Here is a 20079-nt window from a genome sequence, read left to right on the forward strand (position 1 = left end):
AGTATTGCTAATGCCGATTCCAGTGTCCGTAAATGAGACGAGAATTAGCGTTATGGGAGATGAGTCTATGAGGAACTGCCGACTTTGAGGAGGAAACTGCTTGTTGTGTGTGACCTAACTATATAGGAAACTAAATACTGTAAAATAATAAACCTCATATATTTCCCTTATTATCTCCAGTAATTGTATTGTTACTCGGGATTCTTTATGATGTTACATTGTCATCTTCTCCCATTCAGATTCCTACAATATCGGATCCTCTCAGTGTAGATCTTCTGTATAAGTGGATTTTTCAGATTTGCCCATCAGGGATGAACATGGACAGTGACAAGATGGTGGAGAAGATATTACACCTCACCCTAGAGATCCTCTTCCGGCTTACTGGAGAGGTGAGAGATTCTGATGACGTCACATTACATCATTCTTATCTATGGGAATAACAGATGGACAGAACTGGAGAGGTGAGGACTCTGGAAATGTCTGTAGTGAGATTTATTAATGTGTCTCTCCATAACCAGGATTACACAGTAGTGAAGAAGACCTCTAGTGAGCGCTGTCAGGTCCCTGTGTCTGTGGGATGGATGAGACCCCTGAGCCCAATCACAACACCTTCACTTCACCCTCTGATGCATGAGGACATCAATGACCAGAAGATCCTTGAACTCTCCTACAAGATGATTGTGCTGCTGACTGGAGAGGTGACACTGATGGGAATTCTGGGATATTATACAGTAACGCTATGAAGTGATGGAGGGGATGACGGTATCATTGTATGTTATAAACACAAAGAACCCCAGTGGACATAATGAAAGCAACAGGAGATCAAAGAGTATATTCAACCATAGAATTTTTTTAGCATAAATTAACACAAAAAATAAGTCTGAGCCAAGTATCACTACCAAAGCAGGAAAATAGGGGATCAATACAAAAAATAGAGCCAAAAGTACAAATGTATAATGTGAATAAGTTTATGCAGAGCCTGAGGCCCTGCACAAAGTGCACAAATAAAAATAATTTTGACTGAATAAAGTGGTCTGCAAACAGTTAATCAATGTGCATAGGCAGAGCCGCAATAAAGGGTTAATGTAAACATTGAGGTCTTAATGAAATCTGGCACCCACTCATAGAACCCAAGCACAGGGTATTGTCCTCATGTTAGGAGGAAGGTGTTAGAGAACGATTGGATACATTGTGTCATAATAAGAACAAAGTGCATGTTGTGCAAAACAAAGGAGAGGTAAGGTGCATATTTTTAGGCTGATACTTAAAAAGATATAGAGTAAAAGGATCCCAAAAGTGTGTTTTGCCTTGTCTTCATCAGGCGGTGCTCCTGACGAAAACATAGCGAAACGCGCGTAGGGGCTGCAGGCTGGGATCCTTTTACTGTATATCTTTGTAAGTATCAGCCTAACAATATGCACCTTACAATTCTTTTGTTTTGCACAACATGCACTTTATTCTTATTATGACACAATGTATCCAATCGTTCTCTAACACCCTCCACCTCACATGAGGACAATACCCTATGCTTGGGTTCTATGAGTGGGTGCCAGATTTCATTAGGACCTCGGTGTTTACATTAACCCTTTATTGCGGCTCTGCCTTTGCACATTGATTAACTGTTTGCTGATCACTTATTTCAGTCAAAATTATTTCTATTTGTGCAGGGCCTCAGGCTTTGCTTAAACATACTTACATTATACATTTGTACTTTTGGCCATACTTTTTATTATTGATCCCCTATTTTCCTGCTTTGGTAGAGATACTCTGCTCAGACTTAAGGGGGTTTTACACTAAGCGATATCGCTAGCAATATCGCTAAAACGTCACTGGTTTTGTGACGTTATAGCGATATTGCTAGCGATATCGCTATGTGTGATACTTACCAGCGACCGGCTCCCCCGCTGTCCATCGCTGATCGCGCGAGAATGTCCGGCTCCATTTCTCGTCGGGCGCTTCCTGCTGAGACTTCCTGCTGTGACGACGAGCGACGCTGGACGCGGGCGGGAGGACGTCAGGATCGCTGTGTGTGAAAGGTGAGTATCGTGCGCTGCGTCGCTGCTGCATCGTTGTGAGATCTTTCTGTATGAAAGCTCACTAGCGATCATTTAGCGATGCACCAGCGATCCTGACCGGGTCGGATCGCTGGTCGGATCGCTGGTGCATCGCTAAATGTAAAAGGGCCTTTAATTTTTGTGTTAATTTATGCTAATAAAATTATTTCTGTGGTTGAATAAGCTCTTTGATCCCTTGTTGCTTTATTTATGACCATTGAGGTCTTTTGTGTTTATACTGCCTTTTGAGTTTGAACCTGCTATTTCTTTTATTTATGTCGGGAAACCTCTTGCTTAACGGTATCATTGTATATGTCAGGTTCCTATAAGGTGTCAGGATGTCGCTGTCTATTTCTCCATGGAGGAGTGGGAGTATTTAGAAGGACACAGAGATCTGTATAAGGACGTCATGATGGAGGTTCCCCAGCATCTCACATCACCAGGTAATAGACAGGACTAAATACACATATGGCTATATTTGTATGTAAAAAATGCATTCAATCCTTGTATGTGTTTCCTCTAGTTCTATCCAGTAAGAGGACAACACCAGAGAGATGTCCCCGTCCTCTTCTTCCACAGGACTGTAAACTAGAAGATCCCGATGTTTCTCAGGATCATCAGGTAGATGGAGAGAAGGTGTCATGAGATCTCCCCTATGATGTGTAGACGGCTGTGAAGGTCTTGTGCTCAGTCTTGTTTTATCCACCAGTATAATATGATTTATACTTGTGTAATGAGAACGGTGGAGATGGCAGGATTAGAGCTGATCATAGATGTGACTGCTCAATCTGTTTGTGACTTTTACAATATTTGTTTCAGGGTAATGATCTGACCCATATTAATACTACAGAGACATATGTGAGGGGTGATGAGCGGTGTAAAGAGGAGATTCCTACATATGACTACCCAGGTGAGTAGTAACCACTAATTGCAGAGAAGTCACAGATTCTTCTCAGTCACTGGCTGTCGTGATAATGGTTGAGTATGGCTGCAATCCAATGGCCAGAGGAGCATGAACGGGGAACAGCGAGCGGTAGTTCTAGTTGTTGGAATTAGCGCTAGGAATCCTAGGGAGAAGAAAGTATTGGGAACAGTCTGAATAAGGCCACGTTCACACGTTCAGTGTTTTACATCAGTACTTGTAAACAAACCAACAAAGTAGTGAGATTAACTCACTTATATAAAAAAATGTGTCAAGAATATTCACTGAGAATAATGCAACACCTACTCAAAGACGTGAATATACCAAAAACGTCCACAAATTTGGAAACTTTAAAATAATTTTATTCATCACATTATTAAAAACAAAGGATACACTGACAAAATAGACATCAAAAATGCCATAGTACAAGGAGATAATAATTAGATAACATATTTAGGATCCATAACTAAATAACATAATTATACACAATCCCTAAATAATCTTTATAAAGTACAAAAAGTAAGCAGACTAAATCAAAGTCTGAAATAAAGTGCATAGAAGGTATAAGAAGGATTTTAAATACCAGTTAACAATGATCAATGGCTCCCCAAAATTGTTTATGATTATGTTATTTGGTCATGGCTCCTAGATATCTTATCTAATTATTATCTCCTTGTACTATGATATTTTTTATGTCTATTTTGTCAGTGTCTCCTTTGTTTTTAATATTGTGATGAATAAAATTATTTTAAAGTTTCCAAATTTTTGGACTTTTTTGGTGTATCAGTATTTGTAAGCCAAAACCAGGAGTGGGTGAAATCTGCTAAAGTGCTGCACGTGATTGTATTTTACTTTTTCCTCTGATTCTTCCATTTCTGGTTTGGGCTTACAAATACTTATGTAAAGTACTGCACATGTGAACATGGACTAAGACAATTCTCAGGCGCTGGAGACTGGATCTAGACTTAAGGCTAGACAATACTCAAGACATGAATGAATAATAGCAGCGAATAGTGGACAATCCAAATACTCAAGACATGAATGAATAATAGCAGCGAATAGTGGACAATCCACAGAAAGACTACAGAATTCTGACACCGGCCCCAGAGCCAGAATGGGTTTGTAGCAAGCAAGTCATGCCAGACTAATCTAATTTCCTTCTACGATGGAATCACTGACTGGGTGAATCAGGGAAATGCTGTAGATATAGTATATCTCGACTTTAGCAAAGCATTTGATAAATTATCTCATACTATCCTTATTGAAAAACTGACTAAGTATGGGATTGACAAGACTACGGTTAGGTGGATTTATAAGTGGCTCAGTGATCGTACTCAAAGAGTGGTAATAAATGGTTGCACAAGAGTGTTTCAAGTGGGATGCCACAAATCTCTATCCTGGCCCCAGTGTTGTTTAACATTTTTCTAAATAATCTAGATATGTAAACAAATCAAACTTGCAGATATTGCAAAGCTAGGTGGGATAGTTAATGCTTGAGAACACAGAGAAACTATTCAGAATGATCTACTTAAGCTTGAATAATGGGCAGCAACTAATAGAATGGTATATAACAGGGAAAAATGCAAGAGTCTACATCTGGCAAGAAAAGCGAAAATTACATCTACAGAATGGGAGGAATAGAACTAAGCAACAGCACGTGTGATAAAGACTTACCGTATTTTACGCTTTGTAAGACGCACTTTTTTTCCCCAAAATTTGGGGGGAAAACAGGGGTGCGTCTTACAAAGCGGACATGCCTTACCTAGGCTGTGATCGGGGGCGTCCGGCGGTTGCTGGCCTCTGCTGCGGGTGTGTCCGGTGCCGCGTTGTGTGCCCGTCGATGCCCGGGGCTCTGCCAACATTGTGCGACAGGCCAGAGCCCCGGCATTTCCTCGGTTCCCTGTGTGTCGGTAAAAAGATGGCCGCCGGCGCGTGCGCAGATGGGATCTCGGGACCCAGTTCTCGAGAGATGAGATTTGAAATCTCATCTCTCGAGAGCTGGGTCCCGAGATCCCATCTGCGCACGCGCCGGCGGCCATTTTCCCTGGGTTCCCTGTGTGCGCGCGGTGGTGCCTGTAAAAAAATGGCCGCCGCGCGTGCGCAGATGGGATCTCGGGACCCAGCTCTCGAGAGATGAGATTTCAGATCTCATCTCTCGAGAACTGGGTCCCGAGATCCCATCTGCGCATGCGCCGGCGGCCATTTTTTTTTTTTACCGGCACTTCAGCGCACGTATACAGGGAACCGAGGAAATGCTGGGGCTCTGGTCTGTCGAACAATGTCGGCAGAGCCCCGGGCATCGATGGGCACACAACGCCGCACCGGAGGCACCCGCAGCACAGGCCTGCAACAGCCGGACAAGTGGAGAAACCTGACACCAGCACAAGACTCTGCAGCAGCAACGGCACACATCGGAGCCCCCCCTCATCCCTGGATGCGGCCTGCAGCATCACTCCACGCCTGCCTCCTCCAGCAGCGAGCCTGGGACCCCGCTACACCGCAGCCACCAACCCCGGTAAGCAATAAGATGCAAGGATTATAAGAGGCACCACCATTTTATTAAAAAATATTTTTTTCTTATTTTTCTCCTCAAAAATTGTGGTGCGTCTTATAATCCGGAGCGTCTTATAAAGCGAAAAATACGGTAGTTATGCTAATAGATCACAGACTGCACACAAGTCAACAGTGTGATGCAGCAGCAAAAATGGCAAACACAGTTGTAGGATGTTTTAAGAGAAGCATAGAGTCTAGATCACGTGAAGTATTTATCACCCTCTACTCCTCCTTGGTCAGGCCTCATCTGGAATACTGTGTCCAGTTATGGGCACCACATTTTAAAAAGTACATTGAAAAACTGGAGCAAGTTCAGAGAAGAGCTACCAAGATGGTGAGTTGAATGCAAACTACGTCCTAGGAGGAACGGTTAAAAGATCTGGAAATGTTTAGCCTACAAAAAAGAAAGCTAAGAGTAGACTGAATAGCTGTCTACAAATATCTGAAGGGATGTCAGTGTAGCGGGATCATCCTTATCCTCATTTGCACATGGAAACATGAGAAGCACTGGAATGAAACTGAAAGGAGAAGATACAGAATAGATATTAGAAAAAGCTTTTTGACATTGAGGGTGATCAATGAGTGGAACAGACTGCCATGAGAGTTGGTAAGTTCTCCTTCAATAGAAGTCTTCAAACAGTGGCTGGACAGACATCTGTCTGAGATGGTTTAATGAATTCTTGAGTAGGGGGTTGGACATGATGACCCTTAAGGTCCCTTCCAACTTAACATTCTATGATTGTATGATCCACATTTTACCGCTAAACCACCACATTCTTCTTCACCTGACACTGTTCAAATTATTTGGGGCATTGAACGCCCTTCTTCTATAGAGTTTACAACCTGGAGTATCTACCTGCCCCCTGGAATTAGAAATTGCTGACCCTTACCTGCCCAGACCTGTAAACTACAAAGCCTCGGAGGCCACACTTGCCTTGCCCTCCCTGAGTGAAGCATGGCCAAAGCCCGTGAGGCAAATGCCCGGGTGAAGATAGGAGCCTCAGAGGACACATTTTGGTGTACCCTCCCTGGTGCATACAGCCCGTGAGACACATTGGTGCCCAGGTGGGGAAAAGCCTCGGAGGCCAAATTTACGGTGCCCTGCCTGTTGCACATGGTGGCTATGCGGCCCGTGAGGCACATCGGTGCCCGGGCGATATATAGCAAGCCTCAGGGGCCACATTTACTGTGCCCTCCCTGATGCCTGCAGCCCATGAGGTGATGCCCGGATGAAGAAAGAGAAAAAGGGAGTGCCCTCGTCAGCCATCCTAAATGGTATTTACAAAGAAGCTCCCTGAGGGAATAGCCTGCAGCCCACATGAAGCGGGTGAAAGCAGGATTACGTTCCGCTGTGCCTGGTGTACCTGAGTTGGGTAAGGTCCACTCCCTCCTGCAGCGCTCCATTCCTGGGTCCAGGTAGGAGGCGGCTGTGGAGTGTCATGGTGGCAGCATGTGGGGCGCAGGGTCTGGTGGCAGCTGAAAAGGCCGGGAGCGTTCACCGGAACTTACCCCAGCGCACACCGGAAGTGAAGTGCCGGGTGCGCGTGGGGTTAGAAGCTGGGACCGTGCACCGGAAGTTACCCCAGCGCGCACCAGAAGTGGAGTGCCGGGCGCGCGTGGGGTTAGAAGAGGGTATGCGTGAGCGGCCGGGGTGAGGGAAGTTACCCTGGCGTGCATTGGAAGTGGGATGCTGGGTGCGCGCGGGGTTGGAGGCCAAGTGAAATGCGCGAGCGTACCCCTAGGGAACGAGCAGCCGTCTATACACATATATATAAAAAAAAAGAGACACCGCCAGACACACCGCGGGCAAATGAACCAGGTGTGTGAAAGGAAGGGGTGGCACCCTTCTTAATGAAGCCTGAAGATATTTAAGGGGCAGCTGGCAGGTGAATGCTGGCAACCATGGAGGTCTTTTCACCTAAGCATTTACAGCCTCATTAGCAGCTGGAGCCAGAGAGGCACCGAGCACACTCACAAGAGAAAAAACCACGCTGTAGCAGCAGTGGGGCTGTTCAGATAGCACACGGGCAGGTCGCTGGGATTCCAGAAAGGAGGGGTCCTTAGTCTGGGGGAGACATTGAGAACACCAGGCAACCTCCGAATCCGGTACCCGTTCAGCGCGGAGTGGTGAGTGAGCTCCGAGAAAGTACAGTACACTAATGCCTGTTCTCTTTCTCTCTCTCTTGTCTCCTACGCTCTCCTCTTTTTTCTACACATTGGTGGGGTGGAGTATAGGGGGTCCCTAAAAAGAGCAAGACCAAGCTTAAGAATAGGGAGTGTCCCCTATGCGGAAGACAGATAGGAGTCTCCTGGGATAAGAAGCGATGTCAGAACTGTATTGACAGGACAATTGCAGAAGAATCTCCCACTTTTTCTGAGAACCTAAGATCTCTGATACAGTCGGAAGTTTGTAGATCAATTAGTGCGTTTCAGGCACCAGCACACACGGACAGTAAGGGGAGTGACAGATTTAGCCCCTCTTTTGAATCTCAAGACTAGTCCACAGGGTAAGAGCCAGAGGACTCAGATCGGTCACAATATTCTGAAAGTAGTTCAGAAGAGGATGTTACTTTCCCGGTAGAGGCGACGGACAATCTGATAAAGGCAGTCTGTTCTACTATGGGTCTGGTAGAGGAGAAGACTAAAAAATCATCCCAGGATCTTATGTTCAGTGGCTTGCAAAGAAAAAAACGGAGAGACTTTCCCATTAATCAGCAGTTACAATGTCTCATTAAAAAAGAGTGGGAGAGACCAGAAAATAGAACACAGACAATTATTTCTTTAAAAAAGACATATCCGTTTGATGAAGAAGCTTCTTCGTCCTGGAACAAGACACCAAGACTGGACGTGACACTCTCAAAAGCCTCTAGGAAATCTTCCCTCCCGTTGGAGGATATGAGATCCTTAAAAGAACCATTGGACAGGAAGACAGACAGATTTCTCAAAACAGCTTTGGAAGCCTCGGCGGGGGCATTAAGGCCATCCATTGCGGACACTTGTGTGACTAGGTCTCTGAAGGTGTGGATAGATAATCTGGAAGATCAGCTGGAGCAGCGGGTTTCTAGAGAAGCCATCCTAGAGGCGGTTCCTACCATCAAAGCAGCAGCTGTGTTTTTGGCGGACGCCTCAGCTGATTCGGCTAGACTAGCAGCCAGATCTGCGGCACTGGCCAATGCGGGATGTTGCGCGGTATGACTCAAATGCTGGCCGGGAGACATGCAGGCAAAACTTTAAGCTCTGCTCCCTGCCTTGTGAAGGTAACTTCTTGTTTGGGCTAGCACTAGACTAAGTACTGGAAAAAGTTGGAGACAAGAAGAAAGGCTTTCCCAAACAGCCATTTCCTGTCATGGTTTGAACAGGTTTCTTGCCCTGCACTCACAGGGTTAAGTGTTCGTGGCCTCTTTCTGGATCTGGGAGGGGTATTTATACTCACTCTTTACCAGGGTTCTCTGTCAGCTATACTGTTGTTCTGGTGTGTCTGACCCCCCTGGTGTGCGTGTATTCTGCATTGCTTGTTTGCTTCCCGTGTATGACCCGGTTTGTTCCCTCACTCTGTACTCCGTCTCTCGTTTTGGTACTATTGTCTTTTCTGGTTCTGACCTCCTGGCTTGGCTATCGTTACTCTGTTACAGTTTGTCCCTATTGTACCGTCTATTGCCCATTCTATTTTTCTGATCTATTGCTACGTCCTGACTATCCATTCTGTCTAACCCTTTGGTACTGTATTGCTATCTCGTGCTTTGACCTGGCTTGATCTGGTTTCTGTCTCTGTCTATGCCCCTTGGCAGCATTGCCCTGTAGTTACCTTTCTAGGAGTTTCCCTGCAGCTCCTGGCTCTGTGGAGCTGAGGCTACGCCCCCAGCAGTCACGTGCTTCAGGTCCTGTGAGCTTGGAGCATGCATCGTCACCACTGAGACCCCGCTCCGCAGGTATCTTTGTGCACAGTCTTTGTACTCAGGACACGCGCACTGGCTCAGTGAGCAAGTGCAGTGCGGTGTTCCGGACATTTCGATTCTTTCGGTGCTCCTTTCGCAAGAACCGTGGAGCCAAGAGACAGCAATTTGGAGACCATAACAGAGACTAGTTCGACAAGCGGTCCAGAGGAGGGAGAGGATTCTACTTCGGCAAGCCCTCCAGAGATTATTATTATTTATTATTATTATTATAGCACCATTTATTCCATGGCGCTTTACATGTGAGGAGGGGTACACATAATACATACAAGTACAGTAATCTTAAACAATACAAGTCACGACTGGTACAGGATGAGAGAGGACCCTGCCCGCGAGGGCTCACAATCTACAAGGGATGGTTGAGGATACAGTAGGCAAGGGTAGAGCTGGTCGTGCAGCGGTTTGGTGGATCGGTGGTTACTGCAGGTTGTAGGCTTGTCGGAAGAGGTAGGTCTTCAGGTTCTTTTTGAACGTTTCCATAGGGGGCGAGAGTCTGATATGTTGTGGTAGAGAGTTCCAGAGTAGGGGGGATGCCCTGGAGAAGTCTTGTACGCGATTGTGGGAAGAGGAGATAAGAGGAGAGTACAGAAGGAGATCTTGTGAGGATCGGAGGTTTCGTGCAGGTAAGTACTGGGAGACGAGGTCACAGATGTATGGAGGACTCAGGTTGTGGATGGCTTTGTATGTCATGGTTAGGGTTTTGAACTGGAGTCTTTGGGTAATGGGGAGCCAGTGCAGGGATTGACAGAGGGGAGAGGCCGGGGAATAGCGGGGGACAGGTGGATTAGTCGGGCAGCAGAGTTCATAATAGATTGCAGGATTGCGAGTGTTAGAGGGGAGGCCACAGAGCAGGAGGATGCAGTAGTCAAGGCGGTAGATGATGAAGGCATGGACTAGGGTTTTTGCAGATTCTTGGTTGAGGAATGTACGGATCCGTGAAATATTTTTGAGTTGAAGTCGGCAAGAAGTGGAAAGGGCTTGGATATGTGGTTTGAAAGAGAGATCATTGTCAAGGATAACCCCGAGGCAGCGAGCTTGTGGGACTGGAGAGAGTGGGCAGCCGTTAACTTTAATGGATAGGTCCGTTGGGGGGTCACGTGAGATGGGGGAAAGATGATTAATTCTGTTTTGTCCATATTAAGTTTTAGAAATCTAGCGGAGAAGGATGAAATAGCAGACAGACATTGAGGGATTCTGTTTAGTAGGGAGGTGATATCTGGTCCAGAGATGTAGATCTGTGTGTCATCAGCATAGAGGTGATACTGAAAGCCATGAGATTCTATGAGCTGTCCGAGGCCGAAGGTGTAAATGGAGAAGAGCAGGGGCCCTAGGACTGAACCTTGCGGGACTCCGACGGATAGGGGGCGCGGTGAGGATGTGATGTGTGAGTGGGAGACGCTGAATGTCTGGTCTGTTAGGTATGACGCAATCCAAGATAGGGCCAAGTCTGTGATACCAAGAGATGAGAGGGTCTGTAGTAATAGGGAATGGTCCACTGTGTCAAAGGCAGAGGACAGGTCCAGGAGGAGGAGGACAGAGTAGTGTCGCTTGGCCTTAGTAGCTAGTAGGTCATTGGTGACCTTAGTTAGGGCAGTTTCAGTGGAGTGGTGTGGCCGGTAGCCAGATTGTAATCGGTCAAGAAGGGAGCAAGAAGAGAGGAGGGAGGACAGTTCAAGATGGACGTGTTGTTCCAGTAGTTTTGAGGCATAGGGGAGAAGTGATATAGGGCGATAGCTAGATACAGAGGATGGGTCAAGAGAGGGCTTTTTGTCAAGAAGTCCGCCCAGTGACTTCTTTTCCCAGGTGGGAGGGAGGCTCTCTCACTTCCTCCTAGTCTGGGAAAAGATTTCATCCAGAACCTGGATTCGGCAGATCATAGGGTCAGGTCTAAAATTATCTTTCCACAGTCGGCCGCCACAAAGATATACCGTGGTACAGCCCTCTCAAGAGAAACAACGGGGTCTGGAAGAGGAAGTAGTGTTACTGCTTCAAAAGAACATACTGGAAGAAGTTCCAGTAGAGGAAAGAAGGAGGGGATTCTATTCCCCCCTTTTCTTGATAAAAAAACGGACAATTCTTGGAGGACTATCATAAACCTGAAAGGGCTCAACAGTTACCTGGTAGTTCCCTCATTCAAGATGGAGACAGTGAGGTCAGCGGTAAAACTCCTCTTCCCACAGTGTTACATATGGTCCTAGACCTCAAGGACGCATACTGCTATGTCCCTATCTGGGAACAGGATCGCAAGTTCCTCAGAGTGGCGGTACAGATAGATTCGCACATAACCCATCTGCAGTACAGGGTTCTACCTTTCGATTTAGCAATAGCCCCTCGAGTTTTCACCAAGTTGATTTCAGAAGTCACGACCCATCTCAAAGAGAAGAATGTTCTCATAATACCATATCAAGACGACTTTCTGATTGTCGGCAAAAGTTTCCTTCACTTGTCAGGAACAAACCAGGATAGTCATGGAGACCTTAAAAACTCTGGGGTGGCAGTTCAATCTAAAAAAAATCCAGGTTGGAACCAGCAACAGTACAGATTTTCTTGGGGCTAGTGTTAGACTCAGTGGTACAGGAGTGCCGGCTCCCCGAAGAAAAGGAAGAAAAAAATCAAACAATTAGTCCTAGCGTCAATAAAAAAAATAGATATGACACTCAGGAAAGCGATGTCACTGTTGGGATCTCTAACCGCCTGCATACCAGCGGTAAAGTGGGCTCAATTCCACTCAAGAGAACTACAGTGATGTGTACTGCAGAACGACCTAGCGCTACAGGGTCACTTAGAAGGGAAACTCACACTCCCAAACACAGTAGTCCAGTCACTCAGATGGTGGCTACAGATCGAGTCAGCACCAAGAGGGGTTCGCTGGGTATACAGGGCATCCAGGATAGTCACAACGGATGCCAGTTCCTGGGGGTGGGGAGCTCATCTAGACACCGTGTGGCTCCAGAATCCCTGGTCTTAAGAGGAAAGGGGCCTATCTTCAAACGAATGGGAGCTTCTGGCTATTGAGAAGGAGCTGAAGTGACTGCTACCGCATCTGCGGAGACAACATGTTAGAATCCTGTCAGACAATCAGGCAGCAGTAGCGTACATAAATCATCAGGGAGGCACTCGCTTCCGACCGTTAATGCAAATAACAGACAGGATCCTAAGCCTAGCAGAATATCATTTCCTCTCATTGTCGGTCCTGCATATCAGAGGAGTAGACAACCTGAAGGCGGACTTCTTAAGTCGCAATCACTTAAGGCAAGGAGAGTGATCTCTCAAGAAATCAGTGTTCAGCCAGATCGTTCACATGTGAGGTCAGCCCACGATAAATCTTTTTGCTTAAAGGAACAACAGGAAAGTCCAGAGGTTTTATTCATTAAGTCCAGCGGACAATCCATATGCAATAGATGCCTTCAGGGTAGAATGGACATCAGGGCTCCTGTACGCCTTCCCTCCAATATGCCTAATACCAGTGGTCTTAAGAAAGATCAGAGAAGACAAAGCCAGGATAATTTTGATAGCTCCATTTTGGCCAAAAAGGTCATGGTTCTATTGGCTAAGGACAATGTCAGTGACAGACCCATGGATCCTCCCTGAGGATCAAGACCTTTTGACTCAGGGACCTGTCCTTCATCCTCAAATGTCTGGGCTGCATTTGACAGCCTGGAATTTGAAAGGTCACTTTTAGAACGGAAGGGCTTTTCAGTAGGGGCAAGGTCTACACTGCTCAGTAGTAGAAAGCTGATAACCACTAAGATCTATGAGAGAGTCTGGAGAAAATTCTTATCATTTTCTGGGCCAGTACAAGGAGGGGAGGTTCCGGTAGTGGCTATATTAGAGTTTCTACAAAAGGGGTTAGAACTGGGTTTTGCAGTCAGTACCCTCAAGGTGCAGGTCTCAGCCCTGGCCGCGTTATACAACTATGACCTGGCTAACGATAGATGGGTGGCCAGGTTCATCAGAGCCTGTAGCAGATCAAATTCTATACCGTCGCCTATACCTCCTCCTTGGGATATAAATTTGGTTTTGTCAGTCTTAGTAGAAAGTCCCTTTGAACCATTACACTCGGTTTTAGAGACGGTAATTACATTAAAAGGGGTGGATGAAGCATAACAATAAGAAGATATCCACAGAGGCGAAAGAAGGCAAGAAAAAATTGATAATCAACTTGTCCAGCTATCTAATTAGTGAGACCCAAATGGAGATTCTATCTAAAGATCTCACTTTTTCCCCCACAAATGAATTTGATATGTACAGAACATTACTAGATGTGAATAAATTTGTTTGAAATCTGACTTTAAAATGTCATTTTTTCAAGGAAAAATCTGATCATGATGTTTATCAGAACTTGACCACACTGGATAAAATAGGGACTCCATTAGTGATATGAGGACCCTTGAGAGTGAATCCATCAAAAATTTAAACTCTGGTTATAAATTTAAAAAAAACCTATTTTTACCCTGTCAGTTCAAGACCTAACATCTTGGATTCATTCCAGGAATGCATAACATGTAGTACAGTCCCAGCAAGTACATAAGATAGTGCAAATGATAGAGTTTCACCGTTAAGTTGGCTTGCCAGGAATTTGAACCTCTGTGAGTTTAGGGCTTCCAGGGCCAACTATCTCAACCAGTGTCACCCTGCTTTTGGCAGACACCCACAGAGAGGAGTTAGCGGCAAGCATACGAAACTGACAGTCCATTGAGGTATGTGGCAAAGTGACATGATTATCTCAACCTGGGTTCATACGTTCAGTGATGGGTAGTGAATCAAATCTGTGTTCCTACTGTTGGAACCATGGTGCCCTGACTGCTGTTCTCTAGAGTCTCACTGTAGCAGGAGAGGGGTACTTTTAGTACCCACAGCTGTACTTTAGGGCATTATCCACAGTTTTGGGAGAGGAGAGAGGAGTACATCTCTCATTGTTCGAGTGTTCAATTAACCTGCATATTTTGTCCTTCAATGTTTGAAGAACAACAAGCTGCAAGGACTGATGAATGCCTGATGACTAACTATTTACCAAATTAACAAACATCGATTGTTCAATTAACCTTCACCTTTGTCCCTCAAGGATATAAAAATTGAATGAGGCTATCAATCAGAGAATTGTAATTAACGTAAGGTAGAAGTACCTTGTGTCCCTCAAGTATAGCAGAACAGCTGCAGGGGCTGATAAGAAAAATGTTAAAAAAAATATTAATTTCAATGATATTTTATTAAAAAATAATTTGATTTATTCTTGGCAGATGACTGTACCATAAGATCAGAGGGACAAATGACATCTTTAATTTTTAAATCAGATGAACTTCAGATCACACATCATACAATTGAAGTGGATGCAATTACTCCAGGTACACCATCATCCCTTCACAGCGAAGATCTATCATCTGATCCTTTGGAAAAGGTCCTTTCTTCTGATTCAATAAAGACTTCTAATAGAAATAAAAGTCAGAAAAGAGGCAGTAAAAAAAGAAATGCTCTTAAAGCAAAGAAGCCAAATCCAGGTTCAGAATATGGAAATAGTTTTCCCCTCAAAACATCTTTTTTTAAACATCAAAAAGTTCACACAGAGGAAAAGAGATTTTCTTGTTCAAAATGTGGGAGGGATTTTAACAAGGAATCAGATATTGTTAGACATAAGAGAATTCATGCTGGGGAAAAGCCATATTCATGTTCAGAATGTGATAAATGTTTTAAAGTTAAATCAAAACTTATCAGACATCAGAGAATTCACACAGGGGAGAAACCATATCTATGTTCAGAATGTCATAAATGTTTTAACCGGAAATATTCTCTTGTTATTCACCAGAGAACTCACACAGGGGAGAAGCCACATTCATGTTCAGAATGTGGAAAATGTTACGGACAGAGATCACATCTTGTTGCACACAAGAGATCTCACAAAGGGGAAAAGCCTTTTTCATGTTCAGAATGTGGAAAATGTTATGGACAGAGGTCACACCTTGTTAGACACCAGAGAACTCACACAGGGGAGAAGTCTATTTTATGTTTAGAATGTGGAAAATGTTTTAAGATGAAATCTTGTCTTGTTATTCACCAGAGAACTCACACAGGGGAAAACCTTTTTTCATGTTCAGAATGTGAGAAATGTTTTACTCAGAAATCAATCCTTGTTGCACATCAAAGAATTCACACAGGGGAGAAACCATATTCATGTTCAGAATGTGGGAAATGTTTTACTCAAAAATCATTTCTTGTTGCACATCAAAGAATTCACACAGAGAAGAAACCGTATTCATGTTCAGAATGTGGGAAATGTTTTACAGATAAATCATTTCTTGTTGTACATCAAAGAATTCACACAGGGGAGAAACCATATTCATGTTCAGAATGTGGGAAATGTTTTTCATTTAAATCATATCTTGATAGACACGAGAGAGCTCACACTGGGGAGAAGCCTTTTTCATGTTTAGAATGTGGGAAATGTTTTGCAGATAAAGCATACCTTGTTATTCACCAAAGAACTCACAAAGCGGAAAAGCTTGTTTCATGTTCAGAATGTGGAAAATGTTTTACTCGTAAATCATTTCTTGTTGAACATCAAATAATTCACACAGGGGAGAAACCATATTCATGTCCAGAATGTGGGAAATGTTTTTCATTTAAATCAAATCTTGATAGACATTAGAAAATTCACACAGGGGAGAAGCCTTTTTCCTGTTCAGAATGTGGGAAATGTTTTGTCCTTAAATTACATCTTGTTAGACACCAGAGAACTCACACTGGGGAGAAGCCTTTTTCATGTTTAGAATGTGGGAAATGTTTTGTAGATAAAGCATGCCTTGTTATTCACCAAAGAACTCACAAAGGAGAAAAGCTTTTTTCATGTTCAGAATGTGGAAAATGTTTTGCTCATAAATCACTTCTTGGTGCACATCAAAGAATTCACACAGGGGAGAAACCATATTCATGTTCAGAATGTGGGAAATGTTTTGCATTTAAATCATATCTTCATAGACATCAGAAATATCACACAGGTGAGAAGCCTTTTTCCTGTTCAGAATGTGGGAAATGTTTTGTAGATAAAGCATACCTTGTTATTCACCAAAGAACTCACAAAGGGGAAAAGCTTTTTTCATGTTCAGAATGTGGAAAATGTTTTGCTCGTAAATCATTTCTTGTTGCACATCAAATAATTCACACAGGGGAAAAACCATATTCATGTTCAGAATGCGGGAAATGTTTTTCATTTAAATCAAATCTTGATAGACATCAGAAAATTCACACAGGAGAGAAGCCTTTTTCCTGTTCAGAATGTGGGAAATGTTTTGTACTTAAATTATATCTTGTTAGACACCAGAGAACTCACACTGGGGAGAAGCCCTTTTCCTGTTCAGAATGTGGGAAATGTTTTACCCAAAAAAGGCACCTTCTTGAACATCTAAAATCCCACACGGGGAATGCATTATGATACCTGGAATGTGAAAACTTAATTGCTGGAAAATATATGTTGTTGATGATTAAAAATAATGCACACATGGAGATATAATATATGTTATGGACAAATTGTACAAAACCATTGTAACAATGCTACTCAATTTGGAGCGATCTGTGGTATAAGTGGAACAGTTTCTACTTAAAGTCTGGCTGGTTTATTTCACTCCTCATAAACCACATCACAGGAAACTCAAAAACAGCCCTTGTCCAGCATAAAATGAAGCATAAAGCACCAAGTCCATACAATAGTGCTGTTTAGCCCACCTGCCTTAGTGTCCAGCTTCTTAGTCCTTTTGCAAAGGCACCCAATCCAGGACATCTACACACCTCTATATACACAGCCCATCTGTGAGGAAAAATGGGTCTCATTTTAAGCAGTGAACCATAGCTAGGGGTGTTCAGCTGCTCATAATCAAAATGTCATGGCCGATTTAATCCCTTTTAGTCTTATATGCACTAAAGCATTACTTCAGGTTTATCTCGCATCCACTATGTGTCTAACAGCCAACTTACATACCTCCCCACTCTGCCTAAAGCCATGGACTTGGCACCTTTTAGTACTAGACATGGGATTCTCGAGAGGGCATAGACATTACCATGTGACTCCTGGCTCTATGTTTTACATGGATGCAGAAATCCTGCAAGGCTAGAAACCAGCAGGTAACCTGATTTTTCTCGCATGCCCACCATTTTCTACTCCGGTAGAGAACAGTATGCTCATGTGCATTTATCTCTTGAGAGAGGACTGTTCCTAATCCAATTGGAGTACAAATTCCTTCTTTAAACTTGTAGGTTATCATGACTGGCTGCTTACACAGAGCAACTTTTAGTTCTTGAAAGGCCGACTCCGCCTCCGACGTCTATTTGGCCATGACTAATTTTGTTCCCTTAAGGAGCTCACTCGGGTGCAGCAACCATGATAAAGTTTGGAATTAAACTCCTGTAGTATCTCATGTTTCCCAGAAATGCCCTAACTTGATTTTTTGAGAGTGGTTTTGGCCAGTTCTGGATTGCGTTCTTGGGTTTTACTTTGCTTCTACCTTCCACATATCCAAGGTATTTGGCCTCCTTTTTCCCATGGCACATTTTTTTTATTTATAAAGAACCCCGCCTTCCGGAGAGCATTAAATACCGCCTGAAATTGTTCCAGATGACATCCCCAATGTGGGCTGAAGATCACAATATCGTCCAGCTATGCCTCAGCGTAATTTTTATGGGGTGCAAGGATTCGGTCCATGGCCCTCTGGACGGTGAGCGGAGTTCCTTAGTCTGAATGGCAACCGGACATATTGAAAACAACTGTCGGGCGTAGAGAAAGCCCTGTTTTCCTTGGCTTCTTGTGACATGGGGATTTGCCAATATCTCTTTGTTTAATCCAAGATGGTTATGCACCTTGCTGGCCCAAGACTTGATCAGCTCAGTAACACGCGACATCTGATATGCGTCGAACTTGGAGATTTCGTTCAGCTTCCGATAATGATAATACAATCTCCATTATACAATCTGCATCAGGTTTTGCATCAAGGACATGAAGGGGTTTACACAAGTCTGAAGTGGGAGCGGTTAGTTGGCAATCGTGACAGGGCTTGCAATACCTTAGGATTTCCTGGTTACAGCTGGGCCAATAGAACCTCTACTTGACCTGTTCTTGGGTTGTGGCGACACCCAGATGGCCATCCAAGACATGTGAATGGGCCCTATCCAACACCCGCCATTTATAAGGTCTTAGTCATCATAAAATAAGGAAATCTGGTATTGGCCCCTGGCTCCTATGTTATGCCGTTTCTAACAATTACTTTATTAAATGCTTCTTTTTACAGTTAGGTCCCTATGTAGGGCGGACCCAAAATTTTCTCTGGTCACCCCCATCTTAGGAATGCTGTCTTCTGGGGATATTGCCTCCTCATCTCCCACCATTAAACAAAAGTGAAACCCTTCAGGCTTTGGGCTAGGTGAGACTTCTTTAGGGCCAACCTGTCTCTTACCCGAGTAATTAAAGTCTCCAACCCTCCCTCACGTGTCCCTAAACAACACAAAGTCCGGGCCAATGAAAATTGGATGCAATAAATCCTGAACCATGCCGACTTCTTGAGACTCTCAATTACCACTCTGGCCATGGGATAGTCTTTAGCATCCCTGTCAATTCAACTGATGGGCACCTTCTTTCCAGGGGTTCACTTGAGTGTGGACCTCACGAGGGTCACCAATCTCCCTAAGTCTAGTAGTCTAGTCATTTGCAGACCGATAAGTTTTATCAGGTGTAGCTTGGGGCCCATGGCTCGGTGGACAGTCCACAACGACACTCAATCAAGGAGATCTACAAGCCTCCATATACACAGCCTATCTGTGAGACAAAACAGATCTCATTTTACCCAGTGAACCACACCCATGAGTGGAGATGTGGTAAGCAGCTGCTCATAATCAAGCTGTCATGGCTGATCTAACCCCTTTTAGTCCAGTGTGCACTAAAGCATTACTTCAGGTTTACTTCCCTCCACTATGTGTCTAACAGCCACCTTACTCTAAATAACAGACAGTTGTATAATTAAATGAGAAGGGAAATTATTTCAGAACTTACTGTATTTCTTGGACTATTAGATGCCATTTTAACACAAAAAAGTCTTGTTAATAAGTATCTCTTATAGGGCATGGTAGGTTTGGATTTCTTTTTCCCTTAATGATAAAGACCTTCTTTTAAAAATTGCATTTTGTTTACTTGTGTTATCTTTGTCTAATACTTACCGTATTATTCGAACTTTAAGATGCGCCAGACCATGAGACACAAAACAAATTTTCAGAAAGAAAATGGGGGAAAAAATTAATGCGTCAAATGGGGGTCCGTCCTACAGTCCTGAATTCATCTTACCCAGGGGATCGGCAGCGCTGGTGGCAGCAGGATTCGGGCGATTCTTACGGTGATCCGACGCTGCAGGGCGATGATCTCGCTCCCATCCCAGCCTGGTGCGACAGTTTCAGCGGTGCTCAGTGCTGCGTGGGGCTCCGGTGACATGGTGCCGCAGTTTTGGTGGTGCTCAGTGCTGCGGGGGGCTCCGGCGACATGGTGCCGCAGTTTTGGTGGCGCTTGGTGCTGCGGGGGCTCTGGCAACATGTTGTGGCAATTTCAGTGGTGCACAGTGCTGCAAGG

The 20079-nt window shown here is 44.2% G+C and overlaps 1 protein-coding gene across 1 annotated transcript in view; it reads left to right on the top strand.

Moving 5' to 3' along the window:
- The window catches only part of LOC141052922 (uncharacterized), a 53357-nt gene extending 36382 nt beyond the window's left edge, over nt 1-16975 (top strand). Inside the window, 7 exon segments of the mRNA XM_073550243.1 lie at nt 240-389; nt 519-698; nt 2374-2497; nt 2578-2675; nt 2874-2964; nt 14723-16888; nt 16891-16975. Of these exon segments, the coding sequence (XP_073406344.1) occupies nt 240-389; nt 519-698; nt 2374-2497; nt 2578-2675; nt 2874-2964; nt 14723-16888; nt 16891-16922 (2841 nt within the window). The 3' untranslated portion in view covers nt 16923-16975.
- The last annotated feature ends 3104 nt before the right edge of the window (nt 16976-20079 follow it).

The sequence above is a fragment of the Dendrobates tinctorius genome, unplaced genomic scaffold (assembly GCF_039654945.1).
Source record: "Dendrobates tinctorius isolate UK_male_01 unplaced genomic scaffold, ASM3965494v1 ptg000164l, whole genome shotgun sequence".
Lineage (NCBI taxonomy): Eukaryota > Metazoa > Chordata > Amphibia > Anura > Dendrobatidae > Dendrobates > Dendrobates tinctorius.